The 27,385-nt window shown below is 46.2% G+C and overlaps 1 protein-coding gene across 6 annotated transcripts in view; it reads left to right on the top strand.

The window, feature by feature from the left end:
• Positions 1–27,385, top strand: part of LOC143963517 (NACHT, LRR and PYD domains-containing protein 3-like) — a 156,632-nt gene that overhangs the window by 63,263 nt on the left and 65,984 nt on the right. For 3 of the 6 annotated variants that reach the window (XM_077473175.1, XM_077473174.1, XM_077473176.1), the window contains 4 exons: positions 9,157–9,456; positions 21,080–21,118; positions 22,104–23,814; positions 25,993–26,136. In XM_077473175.1, the coding sequence (XP_077329301.1) occupies positions 9,157–9,456; positions 21,080–21,118; positions 22,104–23,814; positions 25,993–26,136 (2,194 nt within the window). The remainder of the gene's footprint in view (positions 1–9,156; positions 9,457–21,079; positions 21,119–22,103; positions 23,815–25,992; positions 26,137–27,385) is intronic. The other 3 variants (XM_077473179.1, XM_077473178.1, XM_077473177.1) reach the window with 2 other exon arrangements.

Below are 27,385 nucleotides of genomic sequence, written 5' to 3'. Positions count from 1 at the left end.
CATATTTCTACTGGGGCTGCTTATTATGAGGGGTTCCCACCATCCCTGTGCTGTGCTGACTTCCTCCTGGGTGTTCTTATTATGAGGGGCTCCCACCATCCCTGTGCTGTGCTGACTTCCTCCTGGGGGTTCTTATTATGAGGGGATCACACCATCCCTGTGCTGTGCTGACTTCCTCCTGGGGCTGCTTACGGTGCTGCTGTCAGCGCTGTATGTCACGGAGCTGCTGTCAGCGCTGTATGTCACGGAGCTGCTGTCAGCGCTGTATGTCACGGAGCTGCTGTCAGCGCTGTATGTCACGGAGCTGCTGTCAGCGCTGTATGTCACGGAGCTGCTGTCAGCGCTGTATGTCACGGAGCTGCTGTCAGCGCTGTATGTCACGGAGCTGCTGTCAGCGCTGTATGTCACGGAGCTGCTGTCAGCGCTGTATGTCACGGAGCTGCTGTCAGCGCTGTATGTCACGGAGCTGCTGTCAGCGCTGTATGTCACGGAGCTGCTGTCAGCGCTGTATGTCACGGAGCTGCTGTCAGCGCTGTATGTCACGGAGCTGCTGTCAGCGCTGTATGTCACGGAGCTGCTGTCAGCGCTGTATGTCACGGAGCTGCTGTCAGCGCTGTATGTCACGGAGCTGCTGTCAGCGCTGTATGTCACGGAGCTGCTGTCAGCGCTGTATGTCACGGAGCTGCTGTCAGCGCTGTATGTCACGGAGCTGCTGTCAGCGCTGTATGTCACGGAGCTGCTGTCAGCGCTGTATGTCACGGAGCTGCTGTCAGCGCTGTATGTCACGGAGCTGCTGTCAGCGCTGTATGTCACGGAGCTGCTGTCAGCGCTGTATGTCACGGAGCTGCTGTCAGCGCTGTATGTCACGGTGCTGCTGTCAGCGCTGTATGTCACGGAGCTGCTGTCAGCGCTGTATGTCACGGAGCTGCTGTCAGTGCTGTATGTCACGGAGCTGCTGTCAGCGCTGTATGTCACGGAGCTGCTGTCAGCGCTGTATGTCACGGAGCTGCTGTCAGCGCTGTATGTCACGGAGCTGCTGTCAGCGCTGTATGTCACGGAGCTGCTGTCAGCGCTGTATGTCACGGAGCTGCTGTCAGCGCTGTATGTCACGGAGCTGCTGTCAGCGCTGTATGTCACGGTGCTGATGTCAGTGCTCTGTATTACGGTGCTGCTGTCAGCGCTGTATGTCACGGTGCTGATGTCAGTGCTCTGTATTACGGTGCTGCTGTCAGTGCTCTGTATCTCCTGCACCCTCTTGTTTGCCTACCCTGGTCCCTGACCTTCCCTCTCCTCCATTGCCTTCATTAGCTCCATAGTCCTGAATTGTCAGAACAATTTCCCAAATAAAAAAAAAATGCTTGTAGTTATCGATCCCAAATTCACCTCATACATGTATTATGCTATTGTCCAGGTGGTGGGACTACGTGCTACCCCCTAATAATTACCCCGTGGCCGCAAATTCGACCTAAAGGTTTGCGAAATTCGCCTCCCATTGAAGTCAATGGAGCCCGCGGCGAACGGTCGTTTTCGCGAACGTTTGTGTCCGTTCGCGTTTCGCGTTCGCGAAACGTCCCGTCGGAAGTTCGTCCATCACTACCCGCCATCCCCGCGAGCTCGCAAAGCAAAGAAAACGCATACGGAAGTCGCGCCCGCGTATGTAAACGGTGTTCAAATCACACATGTGAGGTATCGCCACGATCGTCAGAGCGAGAGCAATAATTCTAGCACTAGACCTCCTCTGTAACGCTAACCTGGTAACCATAAAAAAAATTTAAAGCGTCACCTATTGAGATTTTTAGGTACCGTACTTTGTCGTCAATCCACAAGTGTGCGCAATTATAAAGTGTGACATGTTTGGTATCTATTTACTCGGCGTAACATTATCTTTCACATTACGCAAAATGATTGGGCTAATTTTACTGTTTTTTTTTGTTTTTTGTTTTTTTTTCCAAGAAAAGTTTTATTATAAAAGTTGCATAAAACTTACAGTTCAGCACATCAGAGCAATATATCACAGTGATGTCACATTCGATTAATAACCAAGGAACATTGAAGGAAACAAAACACATGTCTACAAGTTAAGGCAAATACCTTTAGAGGAGACAAGGGTCATGAACAAACTGCCCCGTATATCTAAAAGCTCCTCTAGATTAAGAACCGACACAAGGAAAATTTGAACAATGCGTGTTGATAGAACAAAACAAAACAGGAAAAATACGTGCTAAGGCATGCGTAACAAACTTAACAATGGGTCATCATGTGTCAAGCATAAAGGTGACTGGAAACTTTAATGCCCAGGAGCTTGGGAATTTAATTGGTAGCAATTATGCCGTATTACTATGCCGGGAGAGGTGTGGGGGTGCGGTCACGGACCCCTAGCGACCCCCCTGTAATTGCTACCCGAGAATACACATATAGCTAAACAGCAGAAAAACCAAACCAGAGACGAAAGAGAAAAAAAAAAACAACCAACAACAAAACAGGGGAGATGGAGGGGAGCGGGAAGAAAAGGGACATGGAGAGATCCAAGAGTGATGCATACAAACAAAGGGGGTACCCAGACTAGAAAGTAAATGCCCTGCTTACTCACATACACGTCAGATATGGTATCACTTCTAAGGGATGACAGCTGCCCTCAGAGCCAGCCTGAGGGAGGCAGGGGGGGCTATACCGCATTTACCCTAAGCTATCGAAAGCTGGGGATGCATTCTCTCATTGTGAAAGTAGAAGTTTATATTCATCAGATAACTTAAAGTGGTTCCAGCAGGACCATATCTTCGTGAATTTAGACGCTGTGTCTTTAGCTTGGTGTATGAGATCTTCCATTTCCGCAATTCTAGAAATGCGGTTGAACCAATCCGCAATTTTTGGTACTTTCGTGGAGTTCCAAAATGTGGGAATACACATCTTGGCCACATTGATTAGGTGGAGAGCTAATGAACGATGATAATGATTAAAGGGGATCGAAGAGTGATGTAATAACATTTGCCCAGGAGTGTAATCTAACTGGTAAGTCGTGATCTTGGAAGTCAGTCGGTGTACAGTTTGCCAGAAGGGTTGGAGTTTGGGGCAGGACCACCATATGTGTAGCATGGAGCCTGTATCCTGCGAGCAACGCCAGCATTTGGAAGAGATATTCGGGGAGATCTTGTTCAATTTGGTCGGAGTTTTATACCATTTTGAGAAGATCTTAAAGCCATTCTCTTGGGTTGACACATTAATAGAACCTTTATGAATCAGCGTGTAGATATTTTCCCACTCGTCTGGGGAAAGATTAAGGGCGAGATCTCTTTCCCAGCTTCGAACGGCCACATTAGATTTAGGATCATGGGTCGAAAACAACATTGGGTAAATATTAGAAATTAAGTGTCTTTGTTGTTCTGTTTGCAAGCACAAATTTTCAAACAAGGTGGGTTGTCTAGAGAAATCACTGCGCTTATGGGGATCATTTAAGAAGTGTCGCAATTGGAAATAAGTCCACATAGGGCAGGCACGATCAACATTCCGTGAGGGGATATCAGCCCGGTCTAAAAACGACCCCGCAGAAAAGAAGTGTCTTGCCTGCATCTCATCATGGGGCCAAAATTCCGACAAAAAAGAGGTTGACATGCCCGCAGGGAATGCCGGATTCTGTCTAATTGGGGTTAGGGGACCATTTAACGAGGAAATACGGTGCCCCTTACAGGCCTTCCGGAACATTTGAAGGGTGCAACCGATTAGTGGATGTTGTGTACACGAACTAGGTATGTGTTCTGAGGCCAACCATGGCAATGAACTTATCGGCAGTCTAGTGAGATTTTGTTCTATATTAACCCAAGCTTTCAAGTGAATATGGACATTCCAGTCAATAATACGAGTCAACTGGCATGCCCAGTGGTATTTAGTCACGTCTGGTAAGCCTATACCGCCTGCTATTTTGGGTAGGGCCAGCCTATCAAGACTAAGTCTGGGACGTTGAGAGCCCCATATGAATCGACGTATGGCCGTTCTATATGAGGTAAAAAAAGTCTGGGGTACATTGATGGGAATAGTTTGAAAAATATAGAGCAAGCGCGGGAGGATATTCATTTTAAGGACAGCAGCCCTTCCAAACCACGAAAACATACCAGACGACCAGTCATTAAGATCTTTTTGAATGTTTCGAATGAGGGGGATATAATTAAGCGCATATAGGTTAGATAGGTGAGTAGGGAGCTTGATTCCTAAATAAGTGATGGCGTCTTTAACCCATCTAAAGGGGGAATTGTCTTTGCATAATGTGAGCGTCTCAGGGTCTAAAGATACATTTAGGGCTTCTGATTTGGATAAATTAATTTGAAGATTAGATAGGGTGTTAAAAGTCGCGAAATCCGCAAGTACATTAGGTAGGGATATATGAGGATCTGTCAAAAATAGGAGAATGTCATCCGCAAAAGCGGCTAACTTGTAAATAGAATCAGATATTGTAACTCCCTTGATGTCAGGGTTAGCCCGTAGCCGATTAAGCAATGGTTCCAGGGTTAACACAAAAATCAAGGGGGAGAGGGGGCACCCCTGGCGAGTTCCATTTGACACGGAGAAGGCGTCCAACAGGTGGCCATTAACTCGGACTCTAGCTGTTGGGGACGAGTACAAGGCTAAGATAAAATGAAGCATGCGATTCCGTAGTCCTATCCGCTTGAGAACTGCTGACATATAGTCCCAGGCCACCCTGTCAAACGCCTTCTCCGCGTCAAGGGAAAGGAAGAAACCTCGTTGACGGAAGGACGATAACCAGTGGTGAATGTTGATAGCTTTGAGTGTATTGTCTCTTGCCTCTCTGCCCGGTACAAAACCAACCTGGTCTAAAGAAACCAGGTTGGGCAGGAGAGGCAAGAGACGGTTGGCTAAAATCTTTGCGAAGATCTTGAGATCAACATTTAGTAGGGATATTGGTCTATAATTCATCACAAGTGATGCGTCCTTATTTGGTTTAGGGATCACGGCTATGTGAGCCGTCAACAAGTCTCTAGGAGGGGTATCGCCAAACGCCAAGGAATTAAAGGCGGACAGAAAATGCGGCTTGAGAGGATCAATGAACGTCTTATAATATCCTGACGTTAACCCATCTGGGCCCGGGCTTTTTCCAGGTTTCAGTTGCTTAAGAACCATATCCAACTCTGAGGGTGACAAGGGTCTTTCCAAATCGGCTGCATCCGATTCCGACAAAGGGTCGGGGCTGTAGGTGGCAAGAAAGTCATTGATCATCTGAAGCCGGGAACTGTCACTAGTGGGAGGATCAGCGGAATGCAGGTTATATAACTGGGAGTAATATGTCACAAATTGTTGCGCTATGTGGTCACTAGCCGTCAATTTCCGTCCTTGGGGATCAGTGATTGAATGTATGGTCATAGTGGCTTTCTTCCGTTTGAGGGCTCTTGCCAGAAGTTTTCCAGCCTTATTTCCATATTCATAAAAGGTTTTTTGCGCGAGGGAATCATTTTGACGTATTTGCCTATTTAGGGCCTCTAAAAGCTCTTTCCGGGCTTGGAGCAAAGCTGGGAGTGTTGCTAAAGCCTGAGAGTGTTTGTGAGCTCTTTCCAAAAGCTGTATGCGTTGGGACAATTTAGAAATGAGTGCCTTCCTTTCCTTTTTCCGTCTGGCCGAGATAGCAATCAGATCTCCTCGTATCGTGCACTTATGGGCTTCCCAAAGCATCAAGGGGGACATGTCTGGAGAAGCATTTTCTTGAAAAAATAAAGTTAATCGATTAGATATGGTGGCCGTAATAGTTTCGTCTGTGAGTAAAGACGGGTCAAGCCTCCAAATAGAGGATCTGGTGGGGGCCTGTGCGATATCTATAGTCAGAGAAACTGGGTTGTGATCAGATAAATACATGGGGAGGATGGAAGCGGAATGTAGGGATGGAAGATCATCTTGTGAAATGAAGATATGGTCCAATCTAGAATACTTATTACATGGGGTTGAATAGTACGTATAGTCCTTAACATTGGGATTTAACAGTCTCCAGGAGTCGTGTAACGCTAAGTCGTGTAATCTGTCCTTGATCGACTTAAGTGCTCTATACGGTATGGAGGATGCACCATTTGAAGTGTCAAGAGAAGGATTTAGGGGGACATTAAAGTCCCCTCCGAGAATTAGCATACCCTCCTGAAATGTGATAAGTTCCCTAAGAGCCGCATTAAAAAACGGGACCTGGCCATGGTTAGGTGCATAGATATTGGCTAAGGTGATAGGTTTGCCGTAGAGCGTGCCTTTAACAAAAAGGTAGCGAGCATCTTCATCTACACAAGTATCCTGAATTTGGAATGGGCAATGTTTTGCAATTAAAATGGAGACTCCCTTGGTCTTGGCATAGTGATTAGTGGCATGCAAAGAGGTAGGGAAGCGGAAGTTTGAGAATTTCGGAGCGGAACCCGTCTTAAAATGTATCTCCTGGAGGAAAGCAATATCAGCTTTGTATCTATGTAATTCAAGTAAGACTTGAGATCGTTTCTCTGGTATGTTGAGACCTCTAACATTTAGGGATATTAAAGTAAAAAGCCCGTTGTTGGGCCGACTGTGTGGTTTTGACATGGTATTGATTAGTGAGGGAAGAAAAGAAATGCGGCTATTTCCAAGCTTAAGTCAATTGGTACACTGGAGTAAGGATAAAAGAGAAGAGAGCGAGCCGAGCGGCCTTCAGGCCCAGGGCCTATGAGTGGTCCCCCACAAAAGCAGAGAGAGTAAGAAGGTATAACTTATAAGGTATATCTCTAGGGTAAGGAAAGGGGGAGGCAAGGGAGGGAAAGGTGGGGGGTGAATCGAATGATAATGGACAAAAGAAAAAAAAAAAAAAAGAGTAAGAAAACCCTACTTGGGCTGATGCGTAGGTTAGATCTGGGGTGAAAAATTGGAAATTAGCAAGAACCAGCTTGCTAATCTGAGGAGACCGTGAAACTAATTCCAAAAATAAAACAAGAAATATATCTTCACCAAAAGCGATGCAGTGGAAGACTAGAAGCAAGACAGCTGTGAAAACGTAAAAACTATCGGACCACTGCGTGGGGGTCGGTTTGAGACAATGGAGATATGCTAAAAATTTAGAACAATTTAGAACAATAACAACAATAACAATAACCGGTCTAAGCTGGCCGACTGGAGAGAGAGCACATTAGGAAAAAAAAAAACACATACGTTATAAGGGAGGTGGCCAAAAATGGGAATAGGTGGTCGAGGCAGAAGGGAAAAAAAATAAAAAATTTGGGGAGGCCTATTAAGCGTCCTTCTTCAAACCGTTCGTTAGATGATGCGGACCGGACGAGCCAATGGAGCGACCGGGTAAGAGTCTCAAATAACCTAGATGGAAGAAAACAACCAGCAACAACACAAAAAGAAAAAAAAGGGGATAAGGGGGACACCAGAAAAAGATACGAAAGTTAGAGGATATAATCAGGGTCCAATCGACATCCGAAGGGATTTGAAAACAGCAACCTGACCCGCAACTTAACTGTCCGTTCGGTTGGATTAAAGCAGAACTTCAACGATCCCGACGGGCTCTCCTGGACTGCGGTGCTTTCGTTGGGCTGGGTCCGTGTGTTTGACCCGAAGCCAAGGGTTGGGCTCGTGGATCCGAAGGGGAGCGTCTCCTCCGAAAGCGGGAATCTTGAGTGTCCATGGTGTCATCACGTGGAGCAACTCTTCTGAGTATGGTCGGTCGGAAGTCCGCATACCATTCGGGTACCGCCGTCATCGGAATTTCCAAAGTTTTGCAGAAGTGACGAAGATCCTCCGGGACACGAAGTAGAGCAGACCGACCGTGTGCCGAGGCGGATAATCCGAAGGGAAACTTCCAGTGGTAGGGTATTCCCTTGGCCCTTAGAACTTCCAGAATTGGGTGCAGTTCTCTTCGTCTTTGCAGCGTAATGTTCGACAAGTCCTGGAAGAGGTGAATGTTTGCACCATTGTACAGCAGGGGTTCCGTCTCCCGGGCTTTTCTTAGGATGGCTTCTTTCAGCTGGTAATCAATTATACAGCATACAACATCCCTTGGGGGATCTGTTTCCTTCCCCCTGGGGCGTAGAGCGTGGTGGATCCGCTCCATACCGATCGGGGTGGCGACAGGTCTGTTTAATAGATTGTTGAATAGGGTCGTTACCTCTAATAGCAGGTGTTCCGCTTCTATGGATTCGGGCAAACCGCGGATACGGAGGTTGTGGCGCCTTCCACGGTTATCCAAGTCCTCGATGTGGCGATTAAGATCTCTCAATTGCAGGGTATGAATATCAATAGTCTGACAGGAACGTCGCATCACTGTAGAATGGGTCTCCAAAACGTTTTCCACTTCCTGCACTCTGCCCGAGATAGCTTGGATATCCACTCGCAGGTCCGAGATTGCAGCAGTGAGGGCCGCCGTAAGTGTTTCCTTGATGTCGGTGGCCACAGAACGGAGGTCCTACAGGCTAGGTTGTTGCTGGGGAGTGAGAACAATGTCATCTTCAGCCGGGGGGATCCGCCGGCGAGCGTTGTGTGAGAGGCCCGTAGCTTGTGCCGCACCTCGTGGCGCCGCCATATTGCCCGCTTGGCTCCGGAACATATCAGGTATGTTTTGGCTCAGACGGCCGGTATTTTCCCTGGGAGACCTCGAGCGGGATGCCGAGGAGCTTCGGGATGAAGTTCCCATGATTTGTGCAGTGGAACAAGGGTAGAAATCCTCCGTTAAAGGCTGATGTTTCTCTCAGTCGGCCGGAGCTGAGAAGTTATGCTGCCATCTTCCACCGAGGTCAAACCACGCCCCCTTGTTTTTTTTTTTTTTTTATTCATGAAAGTGTCCCTTTTCCCAAAAAGTTGCGTTTAAAACACCACTACGCAAATACCGTGTGACATAAAATATTGCAACAATCGCCGTTTTATTCTCTAGAGTCTCTGCTAAAAATATATATATAATGTTTGGGGGTTCCAAGTAATTTTCTAGCAAAAAATATGGATTTTAACTTGTAAACACCAAATTCCAAAAATAGGCTTAGTCATGAAAGGGTTAAAAACGTTGTTAAACGCAAATTGACGCCAAATCAAAACACTAATAAAATCGCGTTTTTAACACTGCTTTTTTTCCCAGGTGTTACTAGCTTTACAGCCCATTTTTTTAAAACGTCCGTGTGTATGAGGCCTTATGGTTAATGATTGTTCTCTCTGCAGGGTCGGCTCCTGGTGTCCTGGGAAAGAGGAAACAAACCCCCGGAGATCTTATCATATATTCTCTGGAGGATCTGAAAGGAAGTGACTTCAAGAGATTTAGGAACAAATTGTCTGATTTCTCCTATGGAGATAAACGTCCCATCCCCCGAGGAAGACTAGAAAATGCAGACTGGATCACCACCAAGGACACCCTGATAGACACATATGGAGAAGAAGGGGCTCTGGATGTCACCATTCATGTCTTTACATTGATTGGTCTGATGGGACCCGCAGATGACCTCCAGGAGAGAAAACAACATGGTGAGCTCCCATCTATAATGACCATTTCCTACCAATTCCTGATAAAAATCTGTGTGAGGAAGAACTAGGAATGTCACCCAGGGAAAGCCAGTGACCAATCAGGAGATTTCAACTGGATGATCCCCTTCCCACTGACAGTACGCACTTATGGGGCCTCACAAAAAGGGTCTTTATTTTGGGGGCCACATATCTGGGTACCTCCCTCTGTGCTGGGAGAGTGCTACACAGAGACTAGGATCTCACTAAGATCCCCGGGGATTGTACTAATGATTAGGGATGGCTGAACGGTTCGCCCGGCAGTCGTTTCACAGTGAATTTTGGATGTTCGCGATTCGCCCAATCGGCGGACTATTGCCGCCGTTCACCCGGCGAACGTCCGTGTTTACTGTGTAAAAGAACTTTGACCTATGATGACACATCCATCATGGGGTACAGGACAGCCAATTGAGACATTACAGCACATGGACACTTGGACATTCCCCCTAACTTATAAATACACCCGATCCGGCGGCCATTTTACATTCTTTCTTCTGTCACTATAGGAAGAGGTTGCTGTGTGGAGCAGGGAGAGATTGCAGTGACCCAAATCGCTAGCTATTTGGTACACAAAAGTTCTTTTCAGGACTGGTATAGGTGTTAGGTGTAGTTCAGGATATAGGTTTGAGGCACTGCTGTGCTACTGATTGTTGCAGCAGCCTGAGCGTCTTTTGTCAGTTTAGAGAAAGGGACAGGACGGTGTGTGCTGCAGGGACAGTCAGTTTAATCATTAGCTGTTACCATCAGGTCCACAAAAGTGCTATTCCAGTAACCAGTTATTGTTCCAGCAGCCTCTGTTTTGTCAGTTTATATAGAGACAGGCAGGAAGCTGTGTGTGAGGCAGAGAGGGTCAGTTTAATCAGTAGCTGTTACTATATTAGGTCCACAAAGGTTCTTTTCAGGACTGGTATCAGTGGTATGGTAATAGGCATGTACACGTATAATATTCTTTCTTCCAAATATAGAAAAAATATTATACTTGACTGCTGCCCTTCTGCTGCAGTCTGCTAATCATTCACAACCTACTTGTTCCACAAAGGTCCTTATAAGGACTGGTAACTTGGTGTAGGGTGCTACAGTACATAGGGTTGAGTGAGGTACAGTCTGCTATTCTATAAGGACTGGTATAGGTCCACAATACATAGGGTTGAGGTGCACTACTGCTGACCGCTGCCCTATACTGCAGCAGCCCTTCATCAGTATAGGGACTGAGAGTTTTGTCACAGGGTCATTTAAAAAATGACAGGCAGAGGAAGAGGCAGGCCCTTCCGCAGGGGTGGTAGGGGTAGGGCAGGAGCAACAGCCTTGAGCCAAAGTGGGAGGTTGCAGAAGGTGCGTTCAATTACTTTAAAGGACGCACCAGACTTGGTTGAGTGGCTCACTCAGCCTTACTCTTCTGCACCCTCCTCATCCTCTCGATCTGCACCCTCTTCTTCACTCTCTGCTATGTGCACCCCAAAGACACTACCACCAACAACACCACCACCACCACCACATGCCTTCCGCTTGAGTCACAGGAATTATTTTCCGATCCATATCAAGACATTTCTGATGCGCAGCCACTCTTGGTATTGGATCAGGAAGAGGAGGTAGCAACAACCGCTACTCAGCAGTCTGATGACAGTACCCAGATCAGCCCAAGGAGGAGGTTGGTCCCCGGTGTTGCTGCCTACTCCGAGATCTCTACTTATAGTGGTGGGGAAGGTGACGTCGATGATGATGTGACTAGTGATGTCACGTGGGTACCCACAAGAGAGGAAGAGGAGGGGAGTTCAGAGGGAGATATGGACCAGCAGATAGGGAGGAGAAGCAGGAATAACTTACATTGCACAGGAGGGACAAAGCAGACTGCAAATGTATCAGGAGCGATCCAGGTCACATCTGGTGCTCCCAGGACACTGGCACATGGCTCCGCAGTGTGGGCTTTTTTTAAAGTGTCCGCTGCTGACAATAGCGTTTCCATCTGCAATCTTTGCAGTCAACGCATTCGTCGTGGTAAGCCCAACACTCACCTAGGGACGACCGCCTTAAAAAGGCACACGAGCAGCCATCACTGAGCCAAGTGGGAGCAACGGAACACACAAAGCCACACTCCCGGCTCTCACCGTTCAGCCTCGTCTTCTACTTCTCCTCTCTCCTCACAATTGTACTCCACTCCACCTTCCATCACGCCAAGCTCACGCTTTTCTGCAAAAAGGCAGGCTTCCGTGGGCCTAATGTTCGAGCATAAAAAAATGATGACGCCGGATAACCCTCTTGCCCAATGGTTGACGACGGCTGGCTTGTCAGAACTGATAGCCCGCCAACTACTGCCATATAAACTGGTGGACTCGGAGGCCTTTCGCAAATTTGTGGCCATTGGAACACCACAATGGAAGGTCCCAGGAAGGAAGTATTTCTCAGAGAAGGGCATCCCAGAGCTATATGGCCATGTTCAGCAGCAATTGAATGTATCTCTGGCACACAGTGTCGGTGCCAAGATACATCTGACCACAGAAATGTGGTCTAGCAAACACGGGCAGGGAAGGTATATCACTTTTACTGCCCACTGGGTGAACCTTCTGACAGCCGTCAAGCATGTAACCCGTGGCACCCGTGTAGATTTGGTTTTACCGCCACGGATTGCATGCAGGCCTGGCTCTTCTCCTCCTCCTCCTCCTACTCCATCCTCCTCCCTCTCCTCCTCGGCTGACTCCTCCTTTTCTGCTGCTAGCGTCTCTTCCGCTGCGCCGCCCAAGCTCCCCAGAGCCTATTCGACATGCCAGGTGAGACGTTGCCATGCCATGCTGTGTCTGTTGTGCCTGGAAGCCAAGAGCCACACTGGCCTGGCACTCCTTTCAGCTTTGCGTTCACAGGCAGATCAGTGGCTAACACCGCTCAATTTGACAGTTGGTAAAGTGGTGTGTGACAACGGTGCCAATCTGCTTAGTGCAATGAAACAGGGCAAAATCACGCACGTGCCATGCATGGCACACGTCTTAAACTTGGTCGTGCAGCGATTCCTTGTCAAATACCCTGGGGTCCAGGACATCTTGCGGCAGGCAAGGAAAATCTCGGTCCATTTCAGGAGATCTTACACGGCCATGGCTCGCCTTGCTGACATTCAGCGGCGACACAATCTGCCGGTCAGACGTCTTATTTGCGATTGCCCGTCGCGATGGAACTCAACCTTCTATATGCTTGATAGGCTACTCCAGCAGAAACATGCAGTTAACGTCTATCTGTATGAACTCTGTGGCAGAACAGGTTCTGGAGAGCTGGGTTTTTTTTCACCGCGCCAGTGGCTGCTCATGCGCCACGCATGCAAACTTCTGCGCCCATTTGAGGAGATCACCAAACTGGTCAGTCGCAGCCATGGCACCATCAGTGACATGGTACCTTATGCCTTCTTTATGGAGCGTGCATTGCGTCATGTCATTGATCAAGCTGTGGAGGAGCAGGAGCGGGAAGATGAGGAAGTCGCAATGCTGGATTAATTCCCAGGGGGGCCTACTCTATCTGAGACAAGTCAACAACAGGAGTCTGAAGAGGAGTCAGAGGAGCATGGTGTCGGGGCGGATGAGGAGGAGCAAAAAGAGCATGCTTTAAACCTTTCTGGGACCCCTGTTGTTGTGTGTGGATGGGGAGAGGAGAATGAAGAGGACGACATTATCCTGGATGATGAGCAGGAGACAGGCCACCACACCGCTTCCAGTTTAGTTCAAATGGGGGGCCTTCATGCTCCAGTGTTTTAATAGGGACCCCCATATAAAAAGCATAAGGGTCAAGGACCAGTACTGGGTGGCAACGTACTTAGACCCCCGGTACAAACACAAAATGGTGGAAATGCTACCGCTGTCACAGAGGGCTGTCAGAATGCAGCACTTCCAGGCCTTGCTTCGAGAAATGCTGCATTCTGCTTTTGCGTGCGCTGGCAGAGGAGCAATTCCCACTCCCAGAGAAGGAGTTGCGGGTACCAATCCAACAGCGCCTGCAAGAAGAGGCCGGTTTGAAGATGTGTTGGTGACTTCGGATATGAGGTCATTCTTTCAGCCGACCCATCAACAGGTATCATCCGGATCCAGCATCAGGGAACGCCTAGACCGTCAGGTGTCCGACTACATCGGGTTAACGGCCGATGTGGACGCTCTGAGGAGTGATGAACCCCTGGACTACTAGGTGGGCAGGCTTGACCTCTGGCCAGAGCTTGCCCAATTTGCAATGGAACTGTTGGCTTGCCCCTCGTCCAGTGTCCTGTCCGAAAGGACGTTCAGTGCAGCAGGGGGGATTGTGACTGATAAGCGTACTCGCCTAGCTCACGACAGTGTTAACTACCTCACATTTCTAAAAATGAATGAGGCATGGATCTCAGAGGAATTCAACACATGTGACCAGCAGACCATGTATATGTCTATAAACAATTTTTTAAATCGAGCACACAGACCTTCTTTCTTCATTTGGCTCACTTCCTTGTCCAAAAAAAGCACACCGTACTATATGCCCATATCCTCCTGTTTGAAGAGGTTGAGCGGTGTCATATTTCTACTGGGGCTGCTTATTATGAGGGGCTCCCACCATCCCTGTGCTATGCTTAATATGAGGGGCTCCCACCATCCCTGTGCTGTGCTGACTTCCTCCTGGGGCTGCTTATTATGAGGGGCTCCCACCATCTCTGTGCTGTGCTGATTTACTCCTGGGGCTGTACCTCTGCTGTGCATATTATGAGGGACTCCCACCATCCCTGTGCTATGCTTATTATGAGGGGCTCCCACCATCCCTGTGCTGTGCTGACTTCCTCCTGGGGCTGCTTATTATGAGGGGCTCCCACCATCCCTGTGCTGTGCTGACTAAGGCCGCGTACACACGCGCGGACTGTTGGCCCAACCTTGTCCGCTGAACAGTGTTTGGGCGGACAGTCCGCTCGTGTGTGGGCTTTCAGCGGACAGTTTCAGCGGACAGTTGGACGGACAAGGTTTTACGGAAATTCCGAAAAACTGTCCGCTGAAACCTTGTTTCAACGAACAGTCCGCCCGTGTGTAGGCTTGTTCGTCAAACAAAGTTCCGCGCATGCTCAGAAAGGATTTTCAAGCCGAAAGTTATAATGCAGTGTATAGGACGTCGTATTTTGCGTCCCGTCGTACGTGCCGTTCACGTCATCGCGCACGGTTTCAGCAAACTGTTCGTTCGTCGTGTGTGGCCATGTCCGTCCATGCTAAGTTTGAGCGGACTGTTCGCTCAAACTGTTGGACGGACAAAGTTGGGCCAACAGTCCGCGCGTGTGTACGCGGCCTTACTCCTGGGGCTGTACCTCTGCTGTACATATTATGAGGGGCTCCCACCATCCCTGTGCTATGCTCATTATGAGGGGCTCCCACTATCCCTGTGCTATGCTGACTTCCTCCTGGGGCTGCTTATGGTGCAGGTGTCAGTGCTGCTGTCAGTGCTGTATATCACGGTGCTGGTGTTAGTGCTTTATGTCACGCTGCTGATGTCAGTGCTCTCTATCACGGTGCTGGTGTCAGATGACTCTATCACGGTGCAGGTGTCATTGCTGTATGTCACGCTGCTGATGTCAGTACTCTCTATCACGGTGCTGTATATCACGGTGCTGGTGTGAGTGCTTTATGTCACGCTGCTGATGTCAGTGCTCTCTATCATGCTGCTGCTGTCAGTGCTGTATATCATGGTGCTGGTGTCATTGCTTTATGTCATGCTGCTGATGTCAGTGCTCTCTATCACGGTGCTGGTGTCAGATGACTCTATCACAGTGCAGGTGTCATTGCTGTATGTCACGCTGCTGGTGATCATCTCCTGCACCCTCTTCTTTGCCTACCCTGACCTTCCCTCTCCTCCATTGCCTTCATGCGCTCCACAGTCCTGAATTGTCACAACAATTTCCCATATAAAAAAAGAATGCTTGTAGTTGTCGATCCCAGATTCACCTCATACATGTGTTATGTCATTGGCCATGTGGTGGGACTATGTTTGCACAGCTATTATTTTGTGGCTGCAAATTTGACCTGTAGGTTTGCAAAGTTCGCCTCCCATTGAAGTCAATGGGGCCCGCCGCGAACGTTCCGGTTCGCGAACTATCGGCCGCGTTTGCGAAACGTCCCGTCGGAAGTTCATCCATCAGTACTAATGATCAGAATCCGGGACTCCCGGTTCCCTGTCACATGATCGCTGTGATATCCTCTGGCAATCATAGTAATCAGTGTCCGTGCAGCGAACCTCTATGTTTTCTTTCTTTTACAAATGGAGAGAAAGACACATTGTATAAATACAGGATGCATTATATAATACATTGTATACATACAGGATATATTATATAATACATTGTATACATACAGGATATATTATATAATACATTGTATGCATACAGGATATATTATATAATACATTATATACATACAGGATATACAGGTCCTTCTCAAAAAATGAGCATATTGTGATAAAGTTCATTATTTTCTGTAATGTACTGATAAACATTAGACTTTCATATATTTTAGATTCATTACACACAATTGAAGTAGTTCAAGCCTTTTCTTGTTTTAATATTGATGATTTTGGCATACAGCTCCTGAAAACCCAAAAATCCTATCTAAAAAAATTAGCATATTTCATCCGACCAATAAAACAAAAGTGTTTTTAATACAAAAAAAGTCAACCTTCAAATAATTATGTTCAGTTATGCACTCAATACTTGGTCGGGAATCCTTTTACAGAAATGACTGCTTCAATGAGGCGTGGCATGGAGGCAACCAGCCTGTGGCACTGCTGAGGTGTTATGGAGGCCCAGGATGCTTCGATAGGGGCCTTAAGCTCATCCAGAGTGTTGGGTCTTGCGTCTCTCAACTTTCTCTTCCCAATATCCCACAGATTCTCTATGGGGTTCAGGTCAGGAGAGTTGGCAGGCCAATTGAGCACAGTAATACCATGGTCAGTAAACCATTTACCAGTGGTTCTGGCACTGTGAGCAGGTGCCAGGTCGTGCTGAAAAATGAAATCTTCATCTCCATAAAGCTTTTCAGCAGATGGAAGCATGAAGTGCTCCAAAATCTCCTGATAGCTAGTTGCATTGACCCTGCCCTTGATAAAACACAGAGGACCAACACCAGCAGCTGACATGGCACCCCAGACCATCACTGACTGTGGGTACTTGACACTGGACCTCAGGCATTTTGGCATTTCCCTCTCCCCAGTCTTCCTCCAGACTCTGGCACCTTGATTTCCGAATGACATGCAAAAATTGCTTTTATCCGAAAAAAGTACTTTGGACCACTGAGCAACAGTCCAGTGCTGCTTCTCTGTAGCCCAGGTCAGGCGCTTCTGCCGCTGTTTCTGGTTCAAAAGTGGCTTGACCTGGGGAATGCGGCACCTGTAGCCCATTTCCTGCACACGCCTGTTCACGGTGGCTCTGGATGTTTCTACTCCAGACTCAGTCCACTGCTTCCGCAGGTCCTTCAAGGTCTGGAATCGGTCCTTCTCCACAATCTTCTTCAGGGTCCGGTCACCTCTTCTCGTTGTGCAGCGTTTTCTGACACACTTTTTCCTTCCCACAGACTTCCCACTGAGGTGCCTTGATACAGCACTCTGGGAACAGCCTATTCATTCAGAAATTTCTTTCTGTGTCTTACCCTCTTGCTTGAGGGTGTCAATGATGGCCTTCTGGACAGCAGTCAGGTCGGCAGTCTTACCCATGATTGCGGTTTTGAGTAATGAACCAGGCTGGGAGTTTTTAAAAGCCTCAGGAATCTTTGCAGGTGTTTAGAGTTAATTAGTTGATTCAGATGATTAGGTTAATAGCTTGTTTAGAGAACCTTTTCATGATATGCTAATTTTTTGAGATAGGAATTTTGGGTTTTCATGAGCTGTATGCCAAAATCATCAATATTAAAACAAGAAAAGGCTTGAACTACTTCAGTTGTGTGTAATGAATCTAAAATATATGAAAGTCTAATGTTTATCAGTGCAATACAGAAAATAATGAACTTTATCACAATATGCTAATTTTTTTAGAAGGACCTGTATTATATAATACATTGTATACATACAGGATATATTATATAATACATTGTATACATACAGGATATATTATATAATACATTGTATACATACAGGATCCATTATATAATACATTGTATACATCCAGGATCCATTATATAATATATTGTATACATACAGGATATATTGTATCATACATTGTGTTCTTTCTAATAAAGAAAAAAATAGCTAGATCAAGGTTTGTTCCAGGTCAGTGGCAGATTTAGTTTTAGGGTCAGGTGTCAGGGTTGGTGTATTTTGGGTATTTTTATTTTTAACAATTTAAGGATCGAACCTCTTTCTGAGATTTGGTGTTTACAAGTTAAAAACTGTTTTTTTTGCTAGAAAATTGCTTAGACATTATATATATTTTTTCTAACACCCTAGAGAATAAAATGGCGGTCGTGCAATACTTTCTGTCACACCGTATTTTCTTACAAGCACACTTTTTTGGAAAAAAATACACTTTTTTTTAAAATAAATAAAATAAGACAATAGTAAAGTTAGACCTTTTTTTATATTGTGAAAGATAATGTTACGGCGAGTAAATTGATACCCAACATGTCACGCCTTCAAAGATGCGCCCGCTCGTGGAATGACGACAAACTTTTACCCTTAAAAATCTCCATAGGTGATGTTTAATAAATTCTGCAGGTTGCATGTTTTGAGTTACAGAGGAGATCTAGGGCTAGAATTATTGATCTCCCTCTACCGATTGCAGCGATACCTCACGTATGCTTTGAACACCGTTTTCATATACGGGCGCTGCTCGCGTATGCGTTTGCTCCTGCACGTGACCTCGGCAGGACGGAGCGCATTTAAATTTTTTCTTATTTATTTTATATAATTTTTTTTCTTTTACACTCTTCTTTTAAAAAAAATGGTGTCACTTTTATTCCTATTACAAGGAATGTAAAAATCCCTTGTAATAGAAAAAAGCAGGACAGGACCTCTTAAATATGAGATCTGGAATCAAAAAGATCTGACATTTCATATTTCCACAAAAATTATGTTTTGACGTGGCTTCCGCCCTGCAATAGGTTGGAGACAGGTGGGGATCTTCCCCTCATTCAGCTCCATACCACACACAGGAGAGGACGCAATCTCCTACGCCGCTACAACGGCTCTGGTAAGCGGCAGATGGCACCGGAGAGCGGCGGGAGGGGGGCCCCTCTCCTGCCACAGATAAAAGTGATTGTGCAGTGAATCTGCCGCAGAGACGACTTTTATCAGAAACCGGACGGCTCACTTAAGAGGATGCCGGGGTTATGATAGTTAGCTGCTGTCATAACAGCGATATCCCTCTTCAAAGTGCCAACATATATCAGTGTGAGACGGTCAGGAAGTGGTTAAACATTTTCTAAATTAGCATGTCAGATTTTTTAGGTAAGATAAAGCAAAATGTGTGTTTTTTAGGCCGTACTACGGGTACAAACCACAACTAACAGTGTTAGTGCCAGTGTTACCAAAAGAAGCCCAATTTGTCCTGAAATGAATCCGGTATAATCGTCCTGGATACACAATGTAGTTGGGATGATATGTACAGATTTACTAACACAGGTCAAAGTTGCAAAATTGTGCTCAGGCATTAACATTAGTTTTCCCCTCAGTCACCAAGGGGTTAAACAATCTTTACTGAGGGAGTTTACAGAATAAAATAAATTTGGGTATAAAATTGTGGATGAAGGAAAAGGCTACAGAGTTCAGGAACAATGTAAAAGGGAAGCAGAGTAACACTTCTCCAGGATGCCGGCAGTCAGTCACCATAACACAATGACATCACTCAGCATGCCGAGCAGAGCAATACAATCACAGCCACTTGTCTATTATACAGAACCTCCATATTTATATCTGTATTCCTAGGAGACCCTCATGACTGTTGCTCGGGGTTCTGAGCCTTGTGCCCCATGCATCCACCTGAACCTCCATCAGAAAGAGGAGTCAAGGCTCCAGATTCTAGGTGTGTGCCTGTCAGTGCTGGGACAAGGCCATTTGGTGCTCAGGTCGAATATGGCAAACTGCGCCCCCCCCATTTTTTAGAAAGAATCAATGTTTCAAAACTAGAATATACTTAAAGTGGTTGTAAACCCTTACAAAGCACTTTGACCTACAGGTAAGAGTAGATTAAGGATTACCTGTAGGTCCAAGAAATATCTCCTAAACCGTGTAGGTTTAGGAGATATTTACTTAAAGACAGTGACAGCTGTCTATGGCGCATGCACTGTAGACAGCAGCACGCAGGCGCACTATCGCCATTAGCAGCATGCCGCTGCTAACGACGATATGCCGTTAGTGGCGGCTCCCTGCGCATGCGCGGGAGTGATGTCATCGCTGCTCCGGTGCTGTGAGTGGCCGGAGCAGCGATACCCGGAAGATGGACTCTCCGGACTACAGGGGACAGTGGTGACATCTCTGGCTCCTGTGTCAAGTAAGTGACACATAATGGGCTACTATACGATTCATAGTAGCCCATTATGCTTTACCTTTGCAGGGAGACAAAGAGGAAGTAAACCCATCAGAGTTTACTTCCTCTTTAAGACAATACAAGTTCAATTAGGTTTAATGCGACACCTTGTCAACCCTGTCCATCCTGCATTACATATACTCTCACCTGTCATAAAGCTATGCCAACCTGGACATCACAATACCCCGCATGCACAGCACACCACCACTACAAGGCAGCTCTCCTCTTCCAGCCACAATCCATGCAGGAGAGGGTGCACACACTGTACACACCACACACTTCCCCATCTGTCACAGCGGAAATTAAACAGCAGTGGTGGTCATTAACCTTGCCTCAGCCTCCTCCCCTCCCCCCAATCCAGCCATTTATTAATCTGTTTCTGATTACTTTTATAACAGTTCAGTCCGGACCATAGCACATTGTCTGTCACACTGCAATCTAGTTTCCAAATCTTCTAGCTTGGCTTCCTTCCAGCTAGAGCCAGGCAGCAGCTCCTCTAGGTCACAGCGCCGAGTCTGACACAGCTCCCTGCGCTCCTCTGAGTCCTCCCACCTCGCCTCTGGCCGTGAGTGACGTCACGCCGCTGGCAGGGACTATGAGACTCCTCCATAGGGGGAGGAAACAGTGACAGTAGGAGATAGTAAACAGTGAAGCTGAGGGAAGGGAGGATGTAGGAGTGCACGCACTCGGCACACGCAATTTGTACAGTGCCGCTGGGCGCTGACATAGGTGACTTGTACACACTGGCGGGCGCCAGCTATAGCAGAACTTCACCTGCAGGCTGTGCCCCCTCCTATGGCAAATGGTACCGCCCAGGGCACGTACCCCTGCCTAGTACCAGCCCTGGTGCCTGTATACCTGCATAGGGAATTGGGGGCTTTTCCGGTCCCCCCACCATGGTTACATGTCACTGCAATGTGCTGAGATGTTACCAGACAAAGACTCTCCCCATCACCTGGAGGAGGAGAGACTCCGATCTACAGAGGGTTGGTGGGATGATGGTGTCTGGGAGGATCTGCTACACTAATAACTCTCTTAGTTATTATTTTATACATTTCAGAGGTTTGTCAGGACTAATCACTTCCCTAATCTTATTTCCAGCCAAACTGAAGAAGACGACACATAGCAAAACATTATCAGGTTAGTAGGACATCCACTTTTCATATGAAATCTCTTCTGGATGAACATTTTGTTATTATTGTAGTCCAGATCAGTGGCGGGACTGCCAGGGTCACCAAGATTGCACTTAAGATCGGGCCCTGGCGTTCTGCCACTGTAGGGGGCCCAAGATGGCAGGAAGGGGGCCACTGCAGAACATGGGCTCAGTTCACACTGCTGTGATCCCAAAGTTGTGCAACTTGCTTGCAATTTCCTTGTGACTTGTTTGCAATTTTGTGATTTGACATTGCAGTCTATGCCACTCAAATCACACCAACACCATAGAAAAGGATTGCCTTTTACTTTGTTGCTGTGACTTTAGTCACATTTATTAGGACAGCACCCATTGAAATGAATGGGCTTTGACTCGTCATGCGGCTTTGTGTTGAAAGTCACATAATAAGTCGCAGTATTCTGAACCATGGCTTATAAAGGGCCCCACAACAGGAACAAGCAGTAAGGGCCCCTGCCTTAGGGATGCCACCTCATCCCTTTAAACCCAAACATATATGAATTACACAGATTCTGAGAGTAATTTAGTGCAGGTAAGGCACCAAGTGAGTTTAATTACCACCTTAATCAGCCACAGGACCAGTGTAATCACTATGTGTTCGGGTTTAAAGGGATAAGGTGGCAACTCTTTCCTGTTTCAGAGAGAAGAGTCCCAACCTTGTAGGCAGGGGACCAGAGGAAAGGGCCTGAGACTGATGAAAAGGGCCCCAGCAGTCAGGGGGTGCCCTTCATGGTTTCTTGCCCTGGAGCCCTGTAGGTTCTATTCATGCCTCTGGTCTGGATGGTGTGTCCATAGTTTGGATGCTTCCACAGTCCTCCCGTATTTCATAGAATATCTTCTTTTAGGGCTCCATTCTTCGGGTTTATGGTTAGAATACAATATTCCCAACTCTGTCTTATAAATACTATTTCATGTGTGTATGAGAAATAAAATATTCTCTTTTCTCTCATAAAGACATCAGCAAAGAACACAGAGAGAAAGAGAAGTTCCAGAGGATTAAAGAATATAATTCCCGTATGGGGGAGACTGTTCATCTACAGGAAAGATTCACCAATTTATTGATGATAAAGGGACCCCAGAATAAAGAGGGAAAAGAAGAAGAAATAAGGAGTTCAGGCAGAAGACATCTACAGATCATGGAGAAAAGATCCCCAACCACAATCCAGGCCCTCTTTGATCCTGATGAATGTGGGTTCATCCCTAAGATTGTGGTGTTACAAGGACCTGCTGGGATTGGAAAAACAATGACCTCCAAGAAGATCATGCTGGACTGGGCCTCTGGGGATCTATACCGAGACAAGTTTGATTTTTTGTTTTATCTGAGCTGTAGAGAATTCAACACCATCCCTGAAAACATAAGTCTTGTGGGACTTTTATCCAGAACCTGCAGACTGACTTCAGATGACCTGGTGTCTATTCTGAAGGATCCTGGAAGTCAGAGAAAACTTCTCACCATAGTTGATGGGTTTGATGAACTGAGGTGGACTCTGGAGGAGAAATCTGAGGGTTGTCCTGACATTTCTATGGAAACCCACAAAGAAATAATTCTCCAAAGCTTGCTCAGGGGACATGTTCTCCCAGAATCTTCTCTGATCATCACCACAAGGTCACTGGCCATGGAGAAACTTAACACATTCATCGATGATTCTCGCAATGTGGAAATCCAGGGATTTACAAGGGACGATCGAGAGGAATATGTCCATAAATTCTATGGAAATAAAGAAGATGTAGACAAGGTTCTCAGTATAATAAAAGACAATGCCGTTGTGTACACCATGTGTGCCGTCCCCATCACATGCTGGATTGTCTGCACTGTAATGAAACAAGAAATAAGAAAAGATTTGGATGTAATTCAGTGTAAGACAACGACTTCAATTTATCTTCTCTACCTGGAGGTTTTACTAACCCATCACAGCAAGAAGGAGCAGTCTGTACACCGGAAACAAACCTGTCTGAAGAAGCTGTGTGCTCTGGCCAATCAGGGACTTCTGAACCAACAAATCTTATTTGAGAAGAAAGATCTAGAAAGACATGGACTTTCTCTGGATGAGGTGGAGTCAGTATTTCTGAATGAGAACATCTTTCATTGGGACGTCCGTCACCAGACCTGCTACAGCTTCATCCACCTGAGTGTACAGGAGTTCCTTGCTGCTCTCTATTATGGGATGGATGATGGGTCTGGGTCTATGGAAGGTACTTTCCTCCCGGAGATCTGTAAAGGGAAATCACTCCGTGACCTCAGTTCACATTACTCACATTTATCATTATCTGTACAATTCCTGTTTGGTCTCTTAAATGAAAATCAGGTGAAGACATTCTCAGAGGCCACAGGAATCTCCATCTCACTCCGAGCCAAACCTGCAATCATAGAATGGGCCATGAAGGGCTTCAATCAGACTTTCCGTACTCATTTCATCTTCTGTCTGTATGAGACTCAGGATGAGGACTTCATTAGGAGAGTCATGTCGGGTTGTACAAATTTGTCTCTGCGCGGCTCTTATACTGATCACTTGTGGATGAACAGGAATAATTACAAGCAGCTGATCTATTGCTTGAAGTCTTTGAAGAGAGAAAGTTTTCAGTCTTTACATTTTGCATTTCTCACTGTGGATCCAGAGTGCCGGAAACTTCTATCTCCATTCCTACACAGGAGTCGGTATGTCATGTAAGTGAGTGTGAGGATATCCTAACTGAATTCAGAGAATGGGCAGGAACCTGCATACAGTATAACGGTGATTATCAGACATGTTCTCCATCTACCACACTTGTTAGAAGTCCTGGGAACTCACACTTTCCTCAGCCCTAAGCACTGCTTCACACTACAGCAATTTTCCAGCGACATTCTGATGACATGTAAAGTCGCAGGTCAGGTGAAAACACAAAGATTTTATTGGGCGTTGTCTTAATTGCTGCGATTTGAGTCACTGCAACAAAAGAAAATACTTCCTGCACTACTTTTGTGTGATTCTTGTGCTGCACGACTCCCATAGACTTCAATGTAAAATCACCAGAAAGTCGCACATTTGTCTGAATCTTTAAGACTTTGCTGCGACTTCTGAGGCTTCTTTACCCCCCACCTCTCCTCCCTGGTCATCCTTGCTGCCTAAAATCTTCCTCCAATCACATCCCAGTCACACCTGAGTGTAGAGGAAACGCACATTCCCACTTCCATTATTTGTGTATTTTTCATGTGTAATCACACATTGTGTATAGGGAGCCCATTTACTGGAATGTTCTGCCCGACATGCAACAAACACCCCAAAGTAGCTCAAGAATCTTCTCAGTCATGGAGCGTCATGCATCTTGGCAGCAAAACATGCGTCTGATAACTGTGATTGGGGTGTCATTAACAATCAGCCGACATTCATATCTGCGTGTTTCCGAATACGAGGCGACCCACACAGGAAATGTGCGCTTTTTCATACGTCTGAAAAATGCACAGCAACGCACGCCACACATGGGCAGATGTAAATGAATGGTAACACAAAAGCAATGCTCCTTGCTGTGTGTTTTTTAAACATACAGCAAAGCGCATGTATTCTTGCAGTCTGCCATGCATTCAAAAATGTGCAGAAGCAAATTAATAATAACACAAGTGTGACGCACATTGTCGCACATTTATGAAACGCACAGCAAAGCATGGATTTTCTTGCAGGTTGCTGTGCAGTTGTACAGATGTGAATGAATGGAAACGTATTTACAACTGACGGCAACCCGCAAGAAAACGCATGATTTTCTGCGTGTTTTGTGTGGCAACGCACATCACACTTGTGTTGCCATTCATCTGCATCTTCATATTTCTGAACGCACGCCAAGAAAACGCATGCTTTGCTGTGCATTTTGAAAATGTGTAACAACACACGCTGCACTTGTGATACCATTCGTTGGCGTCTGAACGTTTCTGAATGCCCGGCAACCTGCAGGAAAACGCATGCTTTGCCACACGTTTTGGAAACATGCATCGCGCTCGCCTTGCCATCTTTGCAGTACAAGCGTGACGCACGGTCGCAGCACATTTCTGAAACGTGCGGCAAAGCACACAATTTCTGGCGGTTGATGTGCATTCAGAATCATGCAGATGTAAATGCAGCCTGATTGTTAATGACGCCCCAATCACGGTTATCAGACACATGTTTTGTCATGTGATAAAACACGCTATAAACACGGATCATCAAAGTCACATAGGAATGCTTCTCAGTAAAGTCACTTTGAAGTCGCACCTGGTCGCCGGGAAGTTGTAGAGCAAAGTCAAGCTGGAAGTGGCTGCGACTTTCATGTTGTGCTGTGTGAACCAGAGCTAAATGGTGGTTCCCACATATCACCTTCTACACAACTTCTGGGAACAATCACATCATTTACATCGCATTAACCCTTTCCCTGCCCCCAATTATACCATTTATCACACAGAACATTTGGAGGGAAAGCTTCGTGTTCAGTGATGTGGGGGAGGGAAATAATGTCAGGGGTGTGACATCATCATCCCAACACTGGAGGGACCAATTGTCTGCAGAAGTGGGCGGAGATGGGAATGTCTGGACTGCATTTTATATCTGGAACCAAAGTGGTGTTCCAGGATTTTCCAGAAGCTGAATGGAGACCCCTGTGTAGGAAGGCCGGAGACCCCGTATACATATCAGGGCCTCCTTTAAGTTTTGTCTGGAGTGTGACTTCAAAGACCACTCATAGCCACCAATGAGAAGTCCTCATCAGGTCCAGTATGAGGCTGTAGAGCCAGAGGGAAGTCAGCCATGTGGAAGGGAAATGTTGGGGGTTACATTGTTATTCTTGGGGTCAGAGGTCATAAATTCTTGGTGATAATTATTATCTCATTATTGGATTTTAGATTTGAGTATTGTACTATTTCCAGTAAAGATTGTCCGGGAGAGGACAAAGCAGAAGAAGAAGATTCCTCCTCTTCAGGATATGAAATGAAGTCGGATTCTCTTTCCTTTCTGATGAACCCGGAGAGTAAAATTCAGGAATTATGGTAAGAGAAATGTGTGATGTGCCGTGATGGGGAAATGTGACGTCTTGTGGTCTTGTGATTGTTCCCATCTCTCAGTGTCTCCTTCTATCTCTGGGTGTCCTCCATCCTCACCCATGTAGAATCTTCCATCACCTGTCCTCTTCTCATGTCTTCTCTTCTCTCTGAGGGAATCCTTCTCTTTGTAATCTCATCCATGGGATTTGGGGTTCCCCTTATAGTATAACAGTGACCAGGCTCTGTACATATGGAATGACCATCCATATTCCTAACAAGCAGGAAATAGGATGGAATAGACCCCCTTAGGACTCGCTCACACGTCTGATGATTATGTAGAAGGAAGCAATGCTCAGTAACACTTCTATGACATTTATCATGTGTCTTCATTGTGTTTATCAAGCTCTGAAAACACTATAAGAATGCTGGAGAAATGTCCGGGGGAGGGGTTGATCTTCTAGTGGGAGGAGCCTAAAGGGGAAGTGATGAAGAGGAAATGATCTCCTCTGATATGTGGATTTCGGATTTATTACAATAATTCTATAGAATGAAAACCAGCCGCCATGTCATCATACTCACTATCACTCTCCTGCCCCCTGGAGGACAGATTTCCCGGTCTGAGGATAATACCCGCTTGGTGACTTGTTACCACATCTGTTTTATTTGTATGTGTCACAATAGCTGGGATACTCGGGTCATTAATAGTTTATTAATAATAACATGTAATATATCCTCACATAGAATCACAATATATCCATGTAAGAATGCACAGAGCACCCGGCGACCCTCCTCTCCTTCATAACAGTATAGCAGCGGCTCTCCTAGTGTATCTGACAGGCGTGATGACGTCTCCACCTTACACGTTACGCCCTAGGCAGGGCTTCATCATGTATATTTGTGGTGTTTGTTTAAAATGTGTAAATATTAACACTTTTAGGTTTAGGGAGTCTCACTTCTAGTGCTGCACAGCTATCTTTATATCTATCCTGTAAGGGAGGTGTCCCTGCACATCACCAATCATAAGTGGCCGACCACAAAGTAGGTTTTTTGATGTACATAGTATGCTAAAGATTGGGTGGTCTCACTCATCTTGCTGCAATATTGAGCACTTTGACAATATCTTACTTATATTGTTTTTTCTAACATTGTAATATTCCTGTATAATTGTGCTGAAACACGTGTGGATCATTTAAACATTTTAAATACAAATCCTATTTGTAGGTTTAGGGAGTCTCACTTGTTGTGCTGCACAGTT

Source organism: Lithobates pipiens, unplaced genomic scaffold (genome assembly GCF_037356315.1).
Source record: "Lithobates pipiens isolate NorthernLeopardFrog02 unplaced genomic scaffold, aLitPip1_a1.2 Scaffold_8, whole genome shotgun sequence".
Lineage (NCBI taxonomy): Eukaryota > Metazoa > Chordata > Amphibia > Anura > Ranidae > Lithobates > Lithobates pipiens.
This window is presented reverse-complemented; position numbering and strand designations above follow the sequence as displayed.